Raw genomic sequence first — 19,723 nt, 5'->3', positions numbered from 1 at the left:
TCGGGCCAAAAGGGATTCGTAACACCTACCCATTCCATAACCTCACCGCCACCAAGCTGCTCACCCACATGACGCCATACACGCTGTCTGTCATCTGCCCGTACAATTGAAACCAGCATTCATCCATACTGCCAAATCTCCAAATGTATGGCATTGCTGAGTGTGACAAATCTGCACGTTTTAGAGTGGCCTTTTATTGTCCACAGCACAAGGTGCACCTGTGTAACAATCATGCTGTTAATCAGCTTCTTGATATGCCACACCTGCCAGGTGGATGGATTCTCGGGAAAGGAAAGACCAAATGGATAGCTGTAGATAAATCAATTCTCCAGTAGGAGGTGCTGCCTAGCCTTTTGTTTTTTCCGATAGTGGATAGAACATTGAAGATCTGATGTTTCAAAGGCACAAATTGAATATATTTCATACAAGGTTTGTCTGTTGAAAATGGGTTACCATGATAATTCTATGGCGGAAATTTCACCCTCAAAACAAGTTTACATTGACTTTTTGCAAATCCAATGTACTGTCCATGACACGTTGAAAAATTAAGTTGAAACAACTAGCTTGCGTCCACTGGGTATGCTCATTGACTCATGCTAAAGAGGAGAACACACACACAAAGCCAACCACACTGATCATCTGGGAAGTGCGGCAGCACTTCTTACAGCCACTTTCAGCTCAAGACAATATTAGTGGTTTCCACAGATTATGACAAGGCACCTTATTTTTTTTAAATCAGTGACAATCATTCTCCTCTGATCTTCAACAGAACGTTCTCCTCCAATAAACAAGCCCAACAAAAACCTCTGAAGACACTGGAGGGACAATTCACTTTATCTCTAAACATGCAGTCAAAAACAAAACACTGCACAAATTGTTATTTTATTGGAACTTGCCAGAACTTAATTTGCAAATATAATACATTTATGAAGTAAAACATTTGTTTTACTAATAATCTTGCCAGCACTACATTTAGAAATAGAGCAGATGTCAGTTTGTCCTTGTACTTCTGAAGCAGAGAGTGCACCATTACTATACTTAATGGAAATAAATGCATTACTCTCTTTGAGTGCAATGTAGGAGAGCAAGTAGATTCCGTTTTGAAGTTAAGATTAATCTGTTCTCTTAGTTCTTTGTCAACACTAAAGACCCATAAAACAGGGGGGGGGGGGGGCGGGGGGGGGGGGTAGTAGAAGAGAACGATGTGCAACAATTAATTCTAGACTCTGTACTGTTCTGAATTTCCACTTTTGTTGTTGGCCCAGAGGGCAATTGTGTACGGTGTGCTACCTACACACATGGTTATACCGATATAGATTAGGCCATACTGCGCCAAACACCCACCAAAGAAAAGACTGTTGAAGAACGCAACTTAGCCCCTCCTTCTTGTTCTGGAGGGGGCAGAGCATAGGATGGGCACCCACTCGCTCTCCCTCAGTCATCCAGCTCAAGCCCAAATTGGCCGTACAGGTCTCGTGTGGTCACTCCTCTCAGGGCTGCTGCAACACACACACGTTTGAAATCATTTCCAACACGATCTGTGCTTGCCTGACAATGTAATTTTCAGAAAAGTAGAATAGAGTTGAAATTATTTGAATAACTAAAGTAGAAGAGTTTGAAATGATATTATGGTCAGTCCGTGAGATGTCCTTCACTATGGCTATTCTACTGAATGGAAGAAAAACATTTTACTACCACCAAAGCTGATTAGATTGTGGCAGAGTAGTTAGTGAATGTGATAATCTGTGTGTGTGTGCGTTTGTATACTGTGTACACCTGTGTGTGTGTGTGTGTGTGTACGCCCGTGTGTGTGTGTGTAGGCCTCACCTATTCTGCCTACTAGTGACTGTCCGATGTCTTTGATGTCGTTGTACTCATGTAGCAAGTCGATGTGCTGCTCCAACTCATCAACTCTGATCCCACTGTAGAAATCCACACGAATTGGTTAGTCTCTCAACAGACATGGTTTCATCTTATACCGCCAATGCGTTGTTTGTGAACTGATAACAGTATAGAAACCGAAGTGTTAATGTTATTGCAAATATTGGACATCACTATCAGATAACACACACACAACCTAATCAACAAGTAAAAGATTTTCACTCCATTCAGTAGAATAACCACAGTGAAGGACATCTTAAGGAACGACATTTAAACTGCTCTACTATTCAACTCTATTCCCCATTGTACGCACTCTTTCTCCAACAGTGTAATCTCAGAGTCTAACTCTGCCCGTCTCTTCTTCAGTTCCTCTAGCTCTTCTTCAGGCTTGGCAGGGCCAGTACTGGAGGTCTGGACCTGGGGAAAGACAAGGACTATGATGATGCCAAAACATGTTGTGGTGTGTGTGTGATATGCAAAAGCAATTCCACATCAGAAGGCTTACAGGTGATTTGAAGCTGGAATGGACTTTTGTGTGTCCCGAGTATGGGGTCCTAAAGGGGAGGAAAAAGAAAACAAGTAGAATATTTCCTATTCAATGAAATCACTGATCTATAACCTAGATGGAATAGTATCACATGCCACATCTCAGTGTGTATAAGAGTCTGGCCAGGTTATCAGGGATCTAGGCCTAAAGATAAGGTAGGTAAGATTACGTTCAAGATCCTGTCACAAAGTTATCAAGTTGTGTTCAAGAGGGAATGGTATGATAAATGTGAAATAAACCTAGATTATTCAACCTAGATGTTGAAATGGTGCCACACTATGGAATTTGCTTTGCCACAAACTTAATTGATTCATGAAAATGCAACTAGTACTCTCTGCCAGGTAGTTTGTACCTTGATGGAAGTGCAGTTAGCTTGTGGAAAAGTCCATTGTGTGGCACCATTCAATATATTGGTTTATTACTCTAGGTGTACTTGATCATAGCATCTTTAAAAAAAAAAAAGTAAATCTGCCAGCCTTGTACGTTGTATAGTTTTCAAACGTGTAACATTCAATAACGCTACACTACCGCCACCTAGCGGCAAAGATGAAGCATCACAACCTTTCAGCGAACAACTGAATAGACGCTAACTACGACACCTTGATAGAAAAGTACCTTGAATGTGGAGCAATTACAATAGTGTCACCCCACGCTATAAAAAGGTAGCTATGACCCTGTCCAGTTAACAAGATTTGGGACTTTGTGGAACACTATTTTCGTACCTTTTATGAGACCCTTTAGCTGTAGAGAAGTCCTTCCCCTTTGGCGTTGACAACGTTACATCCGGGACATTCCCACATATTTCAGGACTCCGTTCTGTAGCCATAGCACCTCGAAGGATATTAGCCAAGATGAAATGACAAACTATGCGAAAACGACGTCTCAAAACTGGCTTCCGTGGGGGGTGTGTGTCTTCGCCTTTTCCCTGTAGTTTACCTATGTAGTTGTCGACATAATTCTTTCCCGCGCTAAGAAAACGTACGGCGTTTTCATTGGTCCTCAGCATTAAATGGGTCGATGTGTGATGTTACTATTTGACCGCTAGGCGGCGTCATTAACCAAAACTATTTCACCAGGTGACAAGCCCAACTCCAAGTCAGAAGGTCTCAAGGACAATAAAATAAAAATACCCTTGTTGAATTATGCAAAATTCATATTGATATTGAATTACATTTATGAATTACATATATTTTTAATTTTCGCACTGTATAGGCCTAGCAAGTGTTTTCCCCTCAGCACAAATTCCATGGCACCCATGGTGATACTGTTGAATTATAATGAACTATTTAACTATTTAGCAGTATTATGGCGTGGGGGTAGAAGCTGTATCATTATTCAATATCTACCCGGACTATCTGCATTGACCCTTTTGCACTAACCAATTTATCCTTGATCTGAAAATGTGGTCGGAGGACTCGTATGTGACGTAAAGACGGAGCATCAGAGGCCAAATCGAGCTCTGTACCGCATCGTTGTGTGGCTCTCAAATCAAATCAAACCTATTTATACGTCAGCTGATATCTCAAAGTGCTGTACAGAAACCCAGACTAAAACCCTAAACAGCAAGCAATGCAGGTGTAGAAGCACGGTGTAGAAGCAATGTGGATGGCAACGTATATCTAGCTCCACATTGACATGATTGGTTTGACGGTAGATGAGAGCGGGATGTCCTGTATCAACACAAACTCACTTCCTTGACAACTTCCTTGACAACAGCGTTGCGTTGGTCGACGAAGTGCTAGACGTATGAATGCCTTGAGTTCTGCGTAGGCCGTATCATCATAAATGCTGCACGGGCAATGCAGACGACGTATTGACCATGCAGCGCCTTTAACTATTTGGACTCATCGCATACACTGCTGCTACTGTTTATGATCTACCCTGTGCCTAGTCACTTTATCCCTACCTATGTACACAACATATCTACTACCTCAATTGCCTCGTACCCTTGCACATCGACACGATGCTGGTACCCCACGTATACAGCCAAGTTGCCGTTACTCATTGTGTGTTTATTCCTCGTGTTTTAACGTTGTTCTATTATCTGGTCTTTTTTTCTATTTGCAATGTTGGGAAGGGCCGACAAGTAAGCATTTCAATGTTAGTCTACACCAGTTGTTTACGGAGCATGAGACAAATAGCAATTGATTTGATTTTGATCGTAACGTAGAGTCGGTACTCTTGTAGCTTTCTCAGGAAAGAGCGGTCACACTTTATTTGGATAGTTCAGATAGTCCATCCGGGAATGTTCTACTGATGGTTATACTAACCAACAAACTATCTGTTGATAAGCCACTGCTTGCTAAGGTTAGGGATATGTTTAGAATGATGGTTAACGGTTAAGGTAAGGGTTAAGTTTAGGGTTAGTAAGTGTTACTAATAGTCTGTATAGCATCTACAGATGGACTATCCAAATAAAGCCTCATGAACAAGCTGTCTTCTTACCTCACGGTTCACTAGGAAAATATCAAAGGAGAAAACGAGATGACATTTTCCATACAAAATAAAGGACCAAAAGAAGCATCCCATTCTACGAGCCCTCTGGCTTTATTTATCAGTCGTTACAGAAAGAGGAGTGCGCAGAATGAAACATTCAGAGAGGCACATGGCCTCTTTCTCCTTTTAGAAATCAGGGGATCAAAATCATGTGGTAATGGTCCTGTAGTGACCTTTCAGGGTCTGAAACTGTGATAATTATGCAACAGGTATGTGTGTCTCAGAAGGTGTGTGTGTGCGTATGTCAAGTTTGTGTGTGAGCTTGCCATGCTTGCGTGTGCGTGCAGTACATATGTGTGTCTGTGTGTGTGTGTGTATGTGTGTGTTCTCACTGGCTACTCTCTCTCTGGTGCTGTGGAATATTCTAGCAGTACTGTACACTGAGTGTCCAAACCATTAAGAAGTCCATGACATAGACTGACCAGGTGAAAGCTCTGATCCCTTATTGATGCCACTTTATTATTTACATTTTTTCTTATTTTTATTTAACTAGGCAAGTCAGTTAAGAACAAATTCTTATTTACAATGATGGCCAACACCGTCCAAGCCCGGATGATGCTGGGCCAATTGTGCACCGCTCTGTGGGACTCCCAATCACGGCCGGTTGTGATACAGCCTGGATAAATCCACTTCAATCAGTGTAGATGAAGGGGAGGCGACAGGTTAAAGAAGGAAGTTTAAGCCTTGAAACAATTGAGACATGAATTGTGTATGTGTGCCAATCAGAGGGTGAATGGGCAAGATTTAAGAGCCTTTGAGCAGTAGGTGCCAGGCGCACCGGTTTGTGTCAAGAACTGCAACGCTGCTGGGTTTTTCAAGCTCAACAGTTTCCGGTGTGTATTAAGAATGGTCCACCACCCAAGGACATCCAGCCAGCTTGTCTCAACTGTGGGAAGCATTGGAGTTCACATAGGCCAGCATCCCTGTGGAACACTTTTGACACCTTGCCAGAGAAATTGAGTCTGTTCTGAGGGCAAAACTGGTAGGTGCTACTCAGCGTTAGAAAGGTGTTCCTAATGTTTCGTATACTCAGTGCCTTCAGAAAGTATTCACAACCCTTGAAATGTTTCACATTTGGTTGTGTTACAAAGTAAGATAAAATGAATTTCATTCAACATTTTTGTCAACGACGTACACCAAATGTACTCTGTAATATCAATGTGCAAAATTCTTTGTAAAAAAAACCCCACATTTGTCAAAAAAAACGTGAAGAAAAACACTAATATATCTTGATTATATAACTATTCAACCCCCTGAGCCAATGCATGTTAGAACCACCTTTGTCAGTGATTACAGCTGTGAGTCTTTCTGAGTAAGTCTCTAAGAGCTTTCCACACCTGAATTGGGCAGTATTTCAAGGCAATTTAACTCAAAACTGTAACTCGGCCACTCAGGAACATTCACTGTCTTCTTGGTAAGCAACTCCAGTGTAAATTTGCCTTGTGTTTCTGGTTATTGTCCTACTGAAAGGTCAATGAATCTCCCAGTGTCTGGTGGAAAGCAGACGGAACCAGGTTTTCCTCTAGGTTTTTCCCTGTGCTTAGCTCTATTCCGTAATTTTTTTTACCTGAAAAACTGCCCAGTCCTTAACTATACAAGCATACCCCTAACATAATACAGCGACCACTATACTTAAATATACAGAGAGTGGTAAGGTGTTGTATTGGATTTGCCCCAAACATAACACTTTGTCTTCAGGACAAAAAGTGAATTGCTTTGCCACATTTTTTGCAGTATTACTTTAGTGCCTTATTGCAAACAGGATGCATGTTTTCGTTTTCTCCTATCACAGCCATTAAACTCTGTAACGGTTTTAAAGTCACCATTGGCCTTATGGTGAAATCCCTGAGCTGTTTCCTCCCTCCCTAGCAACTGAGTTAGGAAGGACGCCTGTATCTTTGTTGTGACTGGATGTATTGATACACCATCCAAAGTGTAATTAATAACTTTACCACGCTCAAAGGAATATTTATTGTCTTCTTTTTTTTTTTTACCCCTCTACCAATAGGTGCTCTTCTTTGCGAGGCATTGGAAAACCTCCCTGGTCTTTGTGGTTGAATCTGTGTTTGAAATTCACTGCTCGCCTGAGTGACGTTATTTTGTAGATATTTGTAAGTGTGGGGAACAGGGAAGAGGTAGTCATTCAAAAATCATGTTAAACACTATTATTGCACACAGAGTGAGCCCATGCAACTTATTATGTGACTTGTTAAGCGGACGTTTACTCCTGAACTTATTTAAGCTTGCAAAAACAAAGGGGTTGAATACTTATTGACTCAAAACATTTATGCTTTTCACGATAATTCAGCTGTAAAAATGTTGAAAAACATCATTCCACTTTGATATTATCGGGTATTGTGGGTATTCCAGTGAGGAAAAATCTATTTAATCCTTTTTAAATTCAGGCTATAACACAACAAAGTATGGGAAAAGGTCAAGGGGTATGAATACTTCCTGAAAGGCCAGTGTGTCTATGTACAGTGTGCCGATGACTCAACACTAGACACGCCAGCTACCGCAGCGAGGGAAATCACTGCAACACTTAACAAAGAGCTGCAGTTAGTTTCAGAATGGGTGACAAGGAATAAGTTAGTCCTAAATATTTGAAAAACTAAAAACATTGTATTTGGGACAAAATCATTCATTAAACCCTAAGCCTCAACTAAATCGTGCAATAATTAATGTGGAAATTGAGCAAGTTTAGGTGACTAAACTGCTTGGAGTAACTATGGATTGTAAAACTGTCACAGTCAACACATGTTGATACAACAGTAGCTAAGATGGGGAGAAGTCTGTCCATAACAAAGTGCTTCTCTGCCTTCTTAACAACGTTATCAACAAGCAGGTCCTACAGGCCCTAGTTTTGTTGCACCTGGACTGCTGTTCAGCCGTGTGGTCAGGTGCCACAAAGAGGAACCTCGGAAAATTACAATTAGCTCAGAACAGGGCAGCATGTCTGGCCCTTAAATGTACACAGAGAGCTAACATCAATGATTTGCATGTACATTTCTTATGGCTCAAAGTGGAGGAGAGATTGACTTCTTCACTACTTGTTTTTGTAAGAAGTGTTGACATGCTGAATGCACAGAGCTGTCTGTTTAAACTACTAGCACACAGCTCAGATACCCATACATACCCCACAAGACATGCCACCAGAGGTCCCTTCACAATCCCCAAGTCAAGAATAGACTAAGGTAGGCACACAGCACTACATAGAGCCATGATTTCATGGAACTCTATTCCACATCAGGTGTCTGATGCAAGCAGTAGAATCAGATTTTAAAAAACAGATAAAAATATATACCTTATGGAACAGCGGGTACTGTGAAGAGATACACACACACACAGGAACAGACACGCATATGCACACACATGCTAGCACATGCACTGTACATACACGTACATTGTAATATTGTTGTATGGTGGTATTATACATTTGGTACTGTAGATACAGTGGGGCAAAAAAGGATTTAGTCAGACACCAATTGTGCAAGTTCTCCCACTTAAAAAGATGAGGCCTGTAATTTATCATAGGTACACTTCAACTATGACAGACAAAATGAGAAAAAAAAAATCCATAAAATCACATTGTTTATTTGCAAATGATGGTGGAAAATAAGTATTTGGTCACCTACAAACAAGCATGTTTTCTGTCTCTCACAGACCTGTAAGAGGCTCCTCTGTCCTCCACTCATTACCTGTATTAATGGCACCTGTTTGAACTTGTTAGAAGTATAAAAGACACCTGTCCACAACCTCAAACAGTCACACTCCAAACTCCACTATGGCCAAGACCAAAGAGCTGTCAAAGGACACCAGAAACAAAATTGTAGACCTGCACCAGGCTGGGAAGACTGAATCTGCAATAGGTAAGCAGCTTGGTTTGAAGAAATCAACTGTGGGAGCAATTATTAGGAAATGGAAGACATACAAGACCACTGATAATCTCCCTCGATCTGGGGCTCCACGCAAGATCTCACCCCGTGGGGTCAAAATGATCACAAGAACGGTGAGCAAAAATCCCAGAACCACACGGGGGGACCTAGTGAATGACCTGCAGAGAGCTGGGACCAAAGTAACAAAGCCTACCATCAGTAACACACTACGCCGCCAGGGACTCAAATCCTGCAGTGCCAGGCGTGTCCCCCTGCTTAAGCCAGTACATGTCCAGGCCCATCTGAAGTTTGCTAGAGAGCATTTGGATGATCCAGAAGAAGATTGGGAGAATGTCATATGGTCAGATGAAACCAAAATATAACTTTTTGGTAAAAACTCAACTCGTCGTGTTTGGAGGACAAAGAATGCTGAGTTGCATCCAAAGAACACCATACCTACTGTGAAGCATGGGGGTGGAAACATCATGCTTTGGGGCTGTTTTTCTGCAAAGGGACCAGGACGACTGATCCGTGTAAAGGAAAGAATGAATGGGGCCATGTATCTTGAGATTTTGAGTGAAAACCTCCTTCCATCAGCAAGGGCATTGAAGATGAAACGTGGCTGGGTCTTTCAGCATGACAATGATCCCAAACACACCACCCGGGCATCAAAGGAGGGGCTTCGTAAGAAGTATTTCAAGGTCCTGGAGTGGCCTAGCCAGTCCCCAGATCTCAACCCCATAGAAAATCTTTGGAGGGAGTTGAAAGTCCGTGTTGCCCAGCAACAGCCCCAAAACATCACTGCTCTAGAGGAGATCTGCATGGAGGAATGGACCAAAACACCAGGAACAGTGTGGGAGAACTTGCACAATTGGTGGCTGACTAAATACTTTTTTGCCCCACTGGATGTAGTGGTGTAATAATGTTATCTGATGTGTGCCTTAATGTGTTTGGACCCCAGGAAAATGGGAATCCTTAATATATACAAATACAAATACACTATGAGATCCCTTCATGGTTTCCCTGCCTTCTAAATGCTGCTACCCACTGGGTGTATCTACCACTCTACATGTTCTGAGTGGTTCTGTATACCTGTTTAGCCTGAGGTGGAAATAGACAGAAAGAAGTTGAGCAATCAATATGCCTTTATAAACCCACATACCTCCCCCCAGCTAAGCCACAGAACAGGAGGATGAAGTTTGTTGGCTTTGTAAAGAAAGGTCACGTCACATCAGAACTCTGTTTGGGTGTTTTAACGCTTCTGGCATCTGGTATCTATTTTGTAACAGATAGACTTGAAAGGTGATAGAAGAAGCATCTTACAGTTGAGATGGAGTTTATATTCTTTCAGGTACATTGGATTTTTTGACAGAAATATATTCAGTACCAGTCAAAAGTTTGGACACACGTTCAAAGGTTTTTCTTAATTTTTTAAACTATTTTCTGCATTGTAGAACAATAGCGATGGCATAAAAACTATGAAATAACACATATGGAATCATGTAGTAACCAAAAAAGTATTAAACAAATCAAAATAGATTTGAGATTCTTCAAAGTAGCCACCCATTCCCTTGATGGCAGTTTTGCACACTTTTAGCATTCTCTCAACCAGCTTCACCTAGAATGCTTTTCCAACAGTCTTGAAGGAATTCCCACATATGCTGAGAATATGTTGGCTGCTTTTCCTTCACTCTGCGGTCCAACTCATTCCAAACCATCTCAATTGGGCTGAGGTCAGGTGATTGTGGAGGCTAGGTCATCTGATGCAGCACTCCATCACTCTCCTTCTTGGTCAAATAGCCCTTACACAGCCTGGAGGTGTGTTGGGTCATTGTCCTGTTGAAAATTTCCACACTAAGCACAAACCAGATGGGATGGCGTATTGTTGCAGAATGCTGTGGTAGCCATGCTGATTAAGTGTGCCTTGAATTCTAAATCAATTACAGACAGTGTCACCAGCAAAGCACCCCCACACCATTACACCTCCTCCTCCATGCTTCACTGTGGGAACCACACACGTGGAGATCATCCGTTCACCTTCCACAAATGAGCTTTTAAGAAGGCACACCTTTTAATTGAAATGCATTCCAGGTGACTACATCATTAAGCTGCTTGAGAGAATGCCAAGAGTGTGCAAAGCTGTCATTATGTTTAACACTTTTTTGGTTACTACATGATTCCATATGTAATATTTCATAGTTTTGATGTCTTCCCTATTATTCTACAATGTAGAAAAAGGTACAAATAAAGAAAAACCCTGGAATGAGTAGGTGTATCCAAACTTTTGACTGGGTCTGTATATACAGTATCTACCATTTTTATTAAAATAACAAAGAAATACCAGAGCCAGAATTAAGATCAATGGACCAAACACTGACTAGCACGCGCACACACACACACACACACACAAACACAGCAACTAAGGGTCAGAGCTGAGGTACTGAGGTGGAGAGGTGGTCCAAAATAGTGGAGGGTTGTCAAACATTTTGTTTTTGCTTTGGGGAGGGTTGTGTGGTTTTTTGGGGGGCACAGTTCCGAGGACAGACGATTTTTACGCACTATGCGCTTCAGCACTCGGTGGTCCCGTTCTGTGAGCTTGTGTGGCCTACCACTTCGCGGCTGAGCCTTTGTTGCTCCTATACGTTTCCACTTCACAATAACAGCACTTGCAGTTGACCGGGGCAGCTCTAGCAGGACAGAAACTTTACGAACTGACTTGTTGGAAAGGTGGCATCCTATGATGCGGACACTGAAAGTTACTGAGCTCTTCAGTACAGGCCATTCTACTGACAGTGTTTGTCTATGGAGGTTGCATGGCGGTGTTCTCGATTTTATACACCTGTCAGCAACGAGTGTAGCTGAAATAGCCAAAATCACTAATTTGAAGGGGTGTCCACATACTTTTGGCCGTATAGTGTATTTCTGTTCGTCGAGATTGACATAGGGAAACCTTGATTCTAAAGTATCGAATTCTGTATTCTTTTTTTATTGTTTGTGTGTGTTGCATTGGCACAGAAACCTGTTGGTGGAAAACCTGTTGGTGGGGAATCCTCAACCTTCGGGCCAGTAGCCCTGTGTGGCATCCACTGTGCCACAAGAGCATGTTGAAGTGGAAAAGTCGATATCCACGTTTATAAACACAGGGTCACTACAGTTATTTTGTGGTTTTGGAAACATTATTTTGAGTTAATTCTATGAGGGTGTTTCATTTATTTTAGAGTACAAGGGGAGGGTAGTGTGAAAATATGTTTTACTTTGGGTAGGGAGGGTTCAAGATAGAGGACAGAGGGAGGAGTGGATAGAAGGTTAAGAGGAGAGAGACACAGAGGATGGAAGAGAGGAGAGGGAAGGAAAGGAGGAGGAGGAGGTGGCGGTGGCTTTCATCATGTTTATAATTCATGATGCCCCCCACCTGCACTGCATCTAAACAACACTTCACTGGTATTACTGCCAAAGATTATAAATCACATTGCAGACACCCCCCTGCTCTCCACTGGGACACTGGGATGGAGAGAGAGAGGGGGCGTAGGAGCGACTCTGACATTGAGGGGGGACACATTCCGCTACGGGGTTTCGGGGGCATGCCGGTTTAAATTCTAGTGACTTTTGAGGAAAGGATATAGACAAATCTTAACTTAAAAATTGGAAATTTTACAAGGCTAATGGGGGGCCTTGCAGAGGGGCACTTACTCTGGTACAGTCCAATCAGTCTTAGGGCCATGGCCATTCATACTGTACTGAATACCACTGTGACTGTTAATGTGGATATATTCAATTAAACCACCTATCTTACCTGTTGGTTTGTAGCCTCTCTCTCTCTCTCTGCCTGTGTCTGTTTGTTGGTATCATCATGGCTGCTTCACTCCTGAATGATGTTAACACATGCAATACACCCTCTAGACTTAAGATGCTATCATTTCATCAGAGACCATATATGATAATTCAGATTGATTCACAATGTGACATATCACCAGTCTATGAACTCTATTGGCTTGGAGAGGCACTTCTGACTTACCTGTTGGTTTGTGGCTTCTCTCTCTCTCTCTCTCTCTGCTTGTCTGTCTGTTCATGGCTGTCACTCTCCTGCTATGATCATGATAGCACCAAACAAAGTTTTAAAACATGGAGCACACATTCATGACCTATGATCACTGTGATTAAGTTAATGACATCTAAGTTGAAAGTTCTCAAATTTGCCAGCTAGTTTGCCAGGGGTGGTGTGCAGGCAGTTGAGAACCTTACTTACAGTCCTTTGCCCTTCCTTTGAAAAAATATATTGTTTTTCTCTTGACTGGTGGTACAATCCATAGCCAACTTGCTGACCCTATGACGAAAACTAAGACGGTGATTGTGGAAACAATTCTGTAGCTTGCAAGTATAATTGGCTTCAAAAAATTCCCCTTCAGTTTTTCACACAGCCAGAACTACCCAGCATTAGCTAGTTAGATACATAGCCAGGTCCTTCAAGATTGACGTTGAAATGGGACGTCTATCCATATCCTGAGGACGTCAGGAAATATCTTCAATACCAGCCACTAGGGGCAATAGTGAGCACTTAAAATAAATTAAGTTTGGATTTTCATAGGGTGCTGTGGAAACGGGTGGTGGGTAGGGGTAATCTCATGACTCTGGATCAGAAGGTTGTGTGTTTGATCACAGTCGTGGACTCTAGTTTTTTATTCGAAGCCTATCCCAAACCTTAACCCGTACCTTAACCCTTAACTTAAAAATTTGACATTTGGAGAAATGGAATGACACAGAGCATCAATTACTTCGGTGAGTAATGATGGTGGTGCTGCACAGTGCTTTTTCTCACACTCACTGCCACACTGCTTGTAACAACCAAGAGTGAGAACGAAGCCGTCAATGGGGGCAGGGGGAAGTGACTTATGTTTCAGCAGTGGAGGCCTTTTCATAATAAAAGTACCTCATCAAATCTGGTGACTTGTATTTCAGGGCAGCCTTAAAGTTAAGGCAGCAAAAATTTAACCACATGTTTTGGAAATAGATAACGAATGTTATATGGAGTTATCTTAGCCAGCAAGCTAGCCAGCCAACTAATGTTAGCTATTTTAGCCTGCTAGCTAGCATAGCCAGCTAACTAATCTGGCTAACTAACCACCACAGCCCAACATTGTTAACAACTAAAGACCAAGTAGCACAGGCAGGAACCCACAGAACACAACTTAAACAACACCAGCAGATCAAAAGCAAAGAGAGAGCAGAGAATAACAGATTGACGGCGGGGGCCCATCTGATTGTGGCTGAGTTACTAAGCGAGAGCCAGGGAGAGAGGCTCTTCAGAGGGCGAGGCCATTTCCCCGGGCCCAAGGGGCCAATGAGGCAGGTAATCCAATAGCTATATATCGAGGGAAATCCAAAGTAGATCGATTCCAGGGGCAATACTCCAGAGGTGGCAGAGGGCACAGGAGACAAGGGGAACAGTCAACAAGCTGGCAATCGGAGGAAGGCTCCAGGCAGGTGGAAATAATCACACAACAGCACAGTCCCAAAAGGTTAACATGAAAGTTCCTCTGTGGAGATGGGATAACCTTCCAGAAGGACAACCATCTCTGCTGCACTCTCTGGAATATCCTGTCACCGTCCATACAGCCAGCTGGGTTGTCATTGATTTATTCTAATAAAAGGAGAGACTTTTAGATTTCCTCAAAGCCATAAACTTTATTAATAATTATTGCAATAATGGAGCATTAACAGTCACCTAAGGGTGATTGTCAATAGCCGAAATAAACAGGGTTAGGTTACAACTCTTTATAGTCCTCCTGGGTCTCCGTGACAAATAACAGATATGTAAAAGTCTACAAGAGTACATTGTACTCTCATGCAACAGACAGCAAGATTTACATGGTGCCAAATGTCTGTCTCTAGGTCATTTACTACTTGTTTATACATAAAAACGAATGTAGCAAGCCAGCGGCATAATAACTGCTGGTTTGCTTCTGAGGCTAAGCAGGGTTGGTCCTGGTCTGTCCCTGGATGGGAGACCAGATGCTGGTGGAAGTGGTATTTGAGGGCCAGTCGTAGGCACCCTTTCCAGTTGGTCCCAAAAAATGTTTTCCCAATGCCCCAGGGCAGTGATTGGGGACATTGCCCTGTGTAGGGTGTTGTCTTTCAGATGGGATGTTAAACAGGTGTCCTGACTCTCTGTGGTCACCAAAGGTCCCATGACATTTACTGTAAGAGTAGGGGTGTTAACCCTCACGTCCTGGAAAAATTCCCAATCTGGCCCTCATATCGTCCTGGTCACCTAATCATCCCCAGCTTACAATTGGCTCATTCAGCTCCTCTCCCCTGTAACTATTCCCCAGGTTGTTGCTGTAAATGAGAATGTGTTCTCAGTCAACTTACCTGGTAAAATACGGGTTAAATAAAAAAACATAGGACACTAGGTGCTTCCCACAAATGATGAAGTGCAGTATTCATCTGTGATGTGGGAGAAATAAACTGGAGGGAGGGTTTGCCTGGCCAACATTTCACACAGACACTAATAATGGAATGCAGTTTTCAGGTTTTATCACCAAGGCATCGTAAATCCACTGTCAGCGTTAAGACTCAGAGACTCATCTCAGAAGAACAGACAGAGTGTGAAAGTACTAATAGAAAAATAATGTGAATAACATGATGTTGTAATTTCCACCACAGTTCTCAGTACATCGCACAGACAGGAATGAAGCGAAGCGTGGTGGTTTATGCGTCATGATTAACCTCCCATGGTGTGATTGTGAAAACGTACAGAAACTCAAGTCCTTTTGTTCACCCAACCTAGAATACCTCACAATCCAATGCAGACCTTATTACTTCCCAACATAATTATCTTTGGTTATAGTCAGAGTCGTCTATATTCCCCTCAAGCAGATACCACAACTGCCTTCAAGGAACTACACTGGACTTTATGCAAACTGGAAACCATATATCCTGAGGCTGCATTTATAGTAGCTGGGGATTTTAACAAAGCAAATTTGACGAAAACACTACAGAAGTTCTATCAACACATTGCCTGTAGTACTCGTGCTGGGAAAACACTCAACCACTGCTATTCTCTTCCAGGATGCCTACAAGGCTCTCCCCCGCCTCCATTCGGCAAATCAGATCATGACTCTATTTTGCTCCTCCCTTCCTATAGGCAGAAACTCAAACATGAAGTACCCGTGCTAAGGTTTATTCAACGCTGGCCTGACCAATCGGAATCCATGCTTCGAGATTGTTTTAATCAGCCGGACTGGGATATGTTCCGTTTAGCCTCGGAGAATAACATTGATGTATACACGGACACAGTGACTGAGTTCACCACAAAGTGTATAGGGGATGTTGTTCCCACTGTGACTATTAAAGCCTACCAAACCAGAAACTGTGGATAGATGGCAGCATTGGCGCTAAATTGAAAGCGCGAGCCACCACATTTAACCATAGCAGGGTCACTGGGAATATGGCCGAATACAAACAGTGTAATTATTTCCTCCGTAAGGAAATCAAACAAGCAAAACATCAGTACATAGACAAAGTGGAGTCACAATTCAATGGCTCAGACACGAGACGTATGTGGCAGGGTCTACAGACAATCATGGATTACAAAGGGAAAACCAGCCACGTCGCGGACACCAATGTCTTGCTCCCGGAAAAGCTAAACACCTTCGTCGCCTGCTATGAGGATAACACAGTGCCATCGACGCGGCTGGCTCCCAAGGACTGTGGGCTCTTGTTCTCCTTGGCCGACATGAGTAAGTCATTTATGCATATTTACACTCGCTAGGCTGCCGGCCCAGACAGTCCTAGCCGCGTCCTGAGAGCATGCGCAGATAAACTGGAAATATTCAATCTCTCCCTATCCCAGTCTGCTGTCCCCACTTGCTTCAAGATGTCCACCATTGTTTCTGTACCCAAGAAAGCAAAGGTAACTGATCTAAATGACTATCGCCCCGTAGCACTCCCTTCTGTCATCATGAAGTGCTTTGAGAGGCTAGTTAAGGGTAATTTCACCTTTACCTTACCTAACACCCTAGACCGCAATTTGCTTACCGCCCCAATAGATCCACAGACGATGCAATCACCATTGCACTGCACACTGCCCTATCCCATCTGGACAAGAGGAATACTCATTTAAAAATGCTGTTCATTGACTATAGATCAGCCTTCAACACCATAGTATCCTTAAAATCAAATCTAATTGTATTAGTCACACGCTTACTTACGAGACCCTAACCAACAATGCAGTTAAAAAAAAATATGGATAAGAATAAGAGATAAAAGTAACAATTAATTAAAGAGCAACAGTAAAAAATAACAATATATACAGGGTGCAGGTATAGAGTCAATGTGCCGGGGCACCGGTTAGTTGAGGTAGTATGTACATGTAGGTAGAGCTAATTAATTTAAGTGACTATGTATAGATGACAACAGGGAGTGAAAGTGGTGTGGAGGGGGGGGGGGGGCAATGCAAATAGTCTGGGTAGCCATTAGACTAGATGTTCAGGAGTCTTATGGCTTGGGGGTAGAAGCTGATTTGAAGCCTCTTGGACCTAGACTTGGTGCTCTGGTACCGCTTGTCGTGTGGTAGCAGAGAGAACAGTCTAACTAGGTTGGCTGGAGTCTTTGACAATTTTTAGGGCCTTCCTCTGACACCGCCTGGTATAGAGGTTCTGGATGGCAGGAAGCTTGGCCCCAGTGCTGTACCAGGCAACCATACAATGGTGCAGCTGTATAACTTTTTGAGGATCTGAGGACCCATGCCAAATCTTTTCAGTCTCCTGAAGGGGAATAGGCTTTGTTGTGCCCGCTTCATGACTGTCTTGGTGTGCTTGGACCATGTTAGTTTGTTGGTGATGTGGACACCAAGGACACCTCTCAACTGTGGACACCACTCAACTGGCTCCACTGCAGCCCCGTCGATGAGAATGGGGGCATGCTCGGTCCTCTTTTTCCTGTAGTCCACAATCATCCCCTTTGTCTTGATCACGTTGAGGGAGAGGTTATTGTCCTGGCATCACACAGCCAGGTCTCTGACCTCCTCCCTATAGGCTGTCTCATTTTTTTCGGTGATCAGGCCAACCATCAACCAATCAAATTAATTTATAAAGCCCTTCTTACATCAGCTGATGACACAAAGTGCTGTTCAGAAATCCAGCCTAAAACCCCAAACAGCAAGCAATGCAGGTGTAGAAGCACGGTGGCTAGGAAAAACTCCCTAGAAAGGCCAGAATCTAGGAAGAAACCTAGAGAGGAACCAGGCTATGAGGAGTGGCCAGCCCTCTTCTGGCTGTGCCGATTGGAGATTATAACAGAACATGGCCAAGATGTTCAAATGTTCATAGATGACCAGCAGGGTCAAATAATAATAATCACAGTGGTTGTAGAGGGTGCAACAGGTCAGCACCTCAGGAGAAAATGTCAGTTGGCTTTTCATAGCTGGTCATTCAGAGTATCTCTACCGCTCCTGCTGTCTCTAGGTAGCACATCCGGTGAACAGGTCAGGGTTCCATAGCTGCAGGCAGAACAGTTGAAACTGGAGCAGCAGCACGACCAGGTGGACTGGGGACAGCAAGAAGTCATCAGGCCAGGTAGTCCTGAGGGCATGGTCCTAGGGCTCAGGTCCTCCGAGAGAGAGAAAGAAAGAAAGAGAGCGAAAGAGAGAGCATACTTAAATTCACACAGGACACTGAATAAGACAGGAGAAGTACTCCAGATATAACAGACTGACCCTAGCCCCCTGACACATAAACTATTGCAGCATAAATACTGGAGGCTGAGACAGGAGGGGTCGGGCCTCCCGGGTGGCGCAGTGGTTAATTAAGGGGGCTGTACTGCAGCGACAGCTGTGCCACCAGAGACTCTGGGTTCGCGCCTAGGCTCTGTCGTAACCAGACGCGACCAGGAGGTCCGTGGGGCGACGCACAATTGGCCTAGCGTCGTCCGGGTTAGGGAGGTTTGGCTGGTAGGGATATCCTTGTCTCATCGTGCACCAGCGACTCCTGTGGTGGGCCGGGCGAAGTGCGCGCTAACCAAGGTTGTCAGGTGCACGGTGTTTCCTCCGACACATTGGTGCGGCTGGCTTCCGGGTTGGTTGCGCGCTGTGTTAAAAAGCAGTGCGGCTTGGTTGGGTTGTGTATCGGAGGACGCATGACTTTCAACCTTCGTCTCTCCCGAGCCTGTACGGGGGTTGTAGCGATGAGACAAGATAGTAGCTACTAAAAACAATTGGATACCACGAAATTGGAGAGAAAAAGGGGTAAAATTCAACAACAAAAAAAGAGACAGGAGGGGTCAGGAGACACAGTGGCCCCATCCTACGATTCCCGGCGATACATGGCCAAACAGATATAACCACACCCACTTTGCCAAAGCACAGCCCCCACACCACTAGAGTGATATCTCCAACTCCCAACTTACCATCCAGAGACAAGGCCAAGTATAGCCCACAAAGATCTCCCCCACGGCACAACAACTGTTGTGTCATCGGCACATTTTATGACGGCGTTGGATTTTGTGCCCTGCCGTGCAGTCATGAGTGAACAGGGAGTACAGGAGGGGTCTGAGCACGCACCCCTGAGGGGCCCCCGTGTTGTGGATCAGCGTAGCGGATGTGTTGTTACCTACCCTTACCACCTGGGGGCAGCCCATCAGGAAGTCCCGGATCCAGTTGCAGAGGGAGTTTTTTAGTCCCAGGTTCCTTAGCTTATTGATGAGCTTTGTGAGCACTATGGTGTTGAATGCTGAGCTGTAGTCAATGAATAGCATTCTCACATAGGTGTTCCTTTTGTCCAGGTGGGAAAGGGCAGTGTGGAGTGCAATAGAGACTGCATCATCTGTGGATCTGTTGGGGTGGTATGTAAATTGGAGTGGGTCTAGAGTTTCTGGGATAATGGTGTTGATGTGAGCCATGACCAGCCTTTCAAAGCACTTCATGGCT

At 43.6% G+C, this 19,723-nt stretch overlaps 1 protein-coding gene across 4 annotated transcripts; it reads right to left on the bottom strand.

Annotated features, from left to right (window-relative positions):
* Window positions 1-863: 863 nt before the first annotated feature.
* Window positions 864-3,484, bottom strand: swi5 (SWI5 homologous recombination repair protein). 4 transcript variants are annotated; one of them, XM_021603104.3, is made up of 5 exons: window positions 3,151-3,484; window positions 2,387-2,435; window positions 2,195-2,298; window positions 1,828-1,922; window positions 864-1,499 (listed from the first exon to the last, which is right to left on the bottom strand). In XM_021603104.3, exons 1-5 carry the CDS (start codon window positions 3,432-3,434, stop codon window positions 1,435-1,437), a joined length of 597 nt encoding a protein of 198 aa, XP_021458779.2. In that variant the 5' UTR covers window positions 3,435-3,484; the 3' UTR covers window positions 864-1,434. The 4 variants fall into 4 exon arrangements, with proteins under 4 accessions (XP_021458779.2, XP_021458780.2, XP_090091147.1 ...); XM_021603105.3 differs by having other exon boundaries at window positions 864-1,496; window positions 3,151-3,455; XM_090235021.1 differs by lacking the exon at window positions 1,828-1,922 and having other exon boundaries at window positions 3,151-3,429.
* Between the last annotated feature and the right edge of the window lie 16,239 nt (window positions 3,485-19,723).

Source organism: Oncorhynchus mykiss, chromosome 5 (assembly GCF_057628025.1).
Source record: "Oncorhynchus mykiss isolate SJ-2025 chromosome 5, ASM5762802v1, whole genome shotgun sequence".
In the NCBI taxonomy this organism is placed as follows: Eukaryota; Metazoa; Chordata; class Actinopteri; order Salmoniformes; family Salmonidae; genus Oncorhynchus; species Oncorhynchus mykiss.
This window is presented reverse-complemented; position numbering and strand designations above follow the sequence as displayed.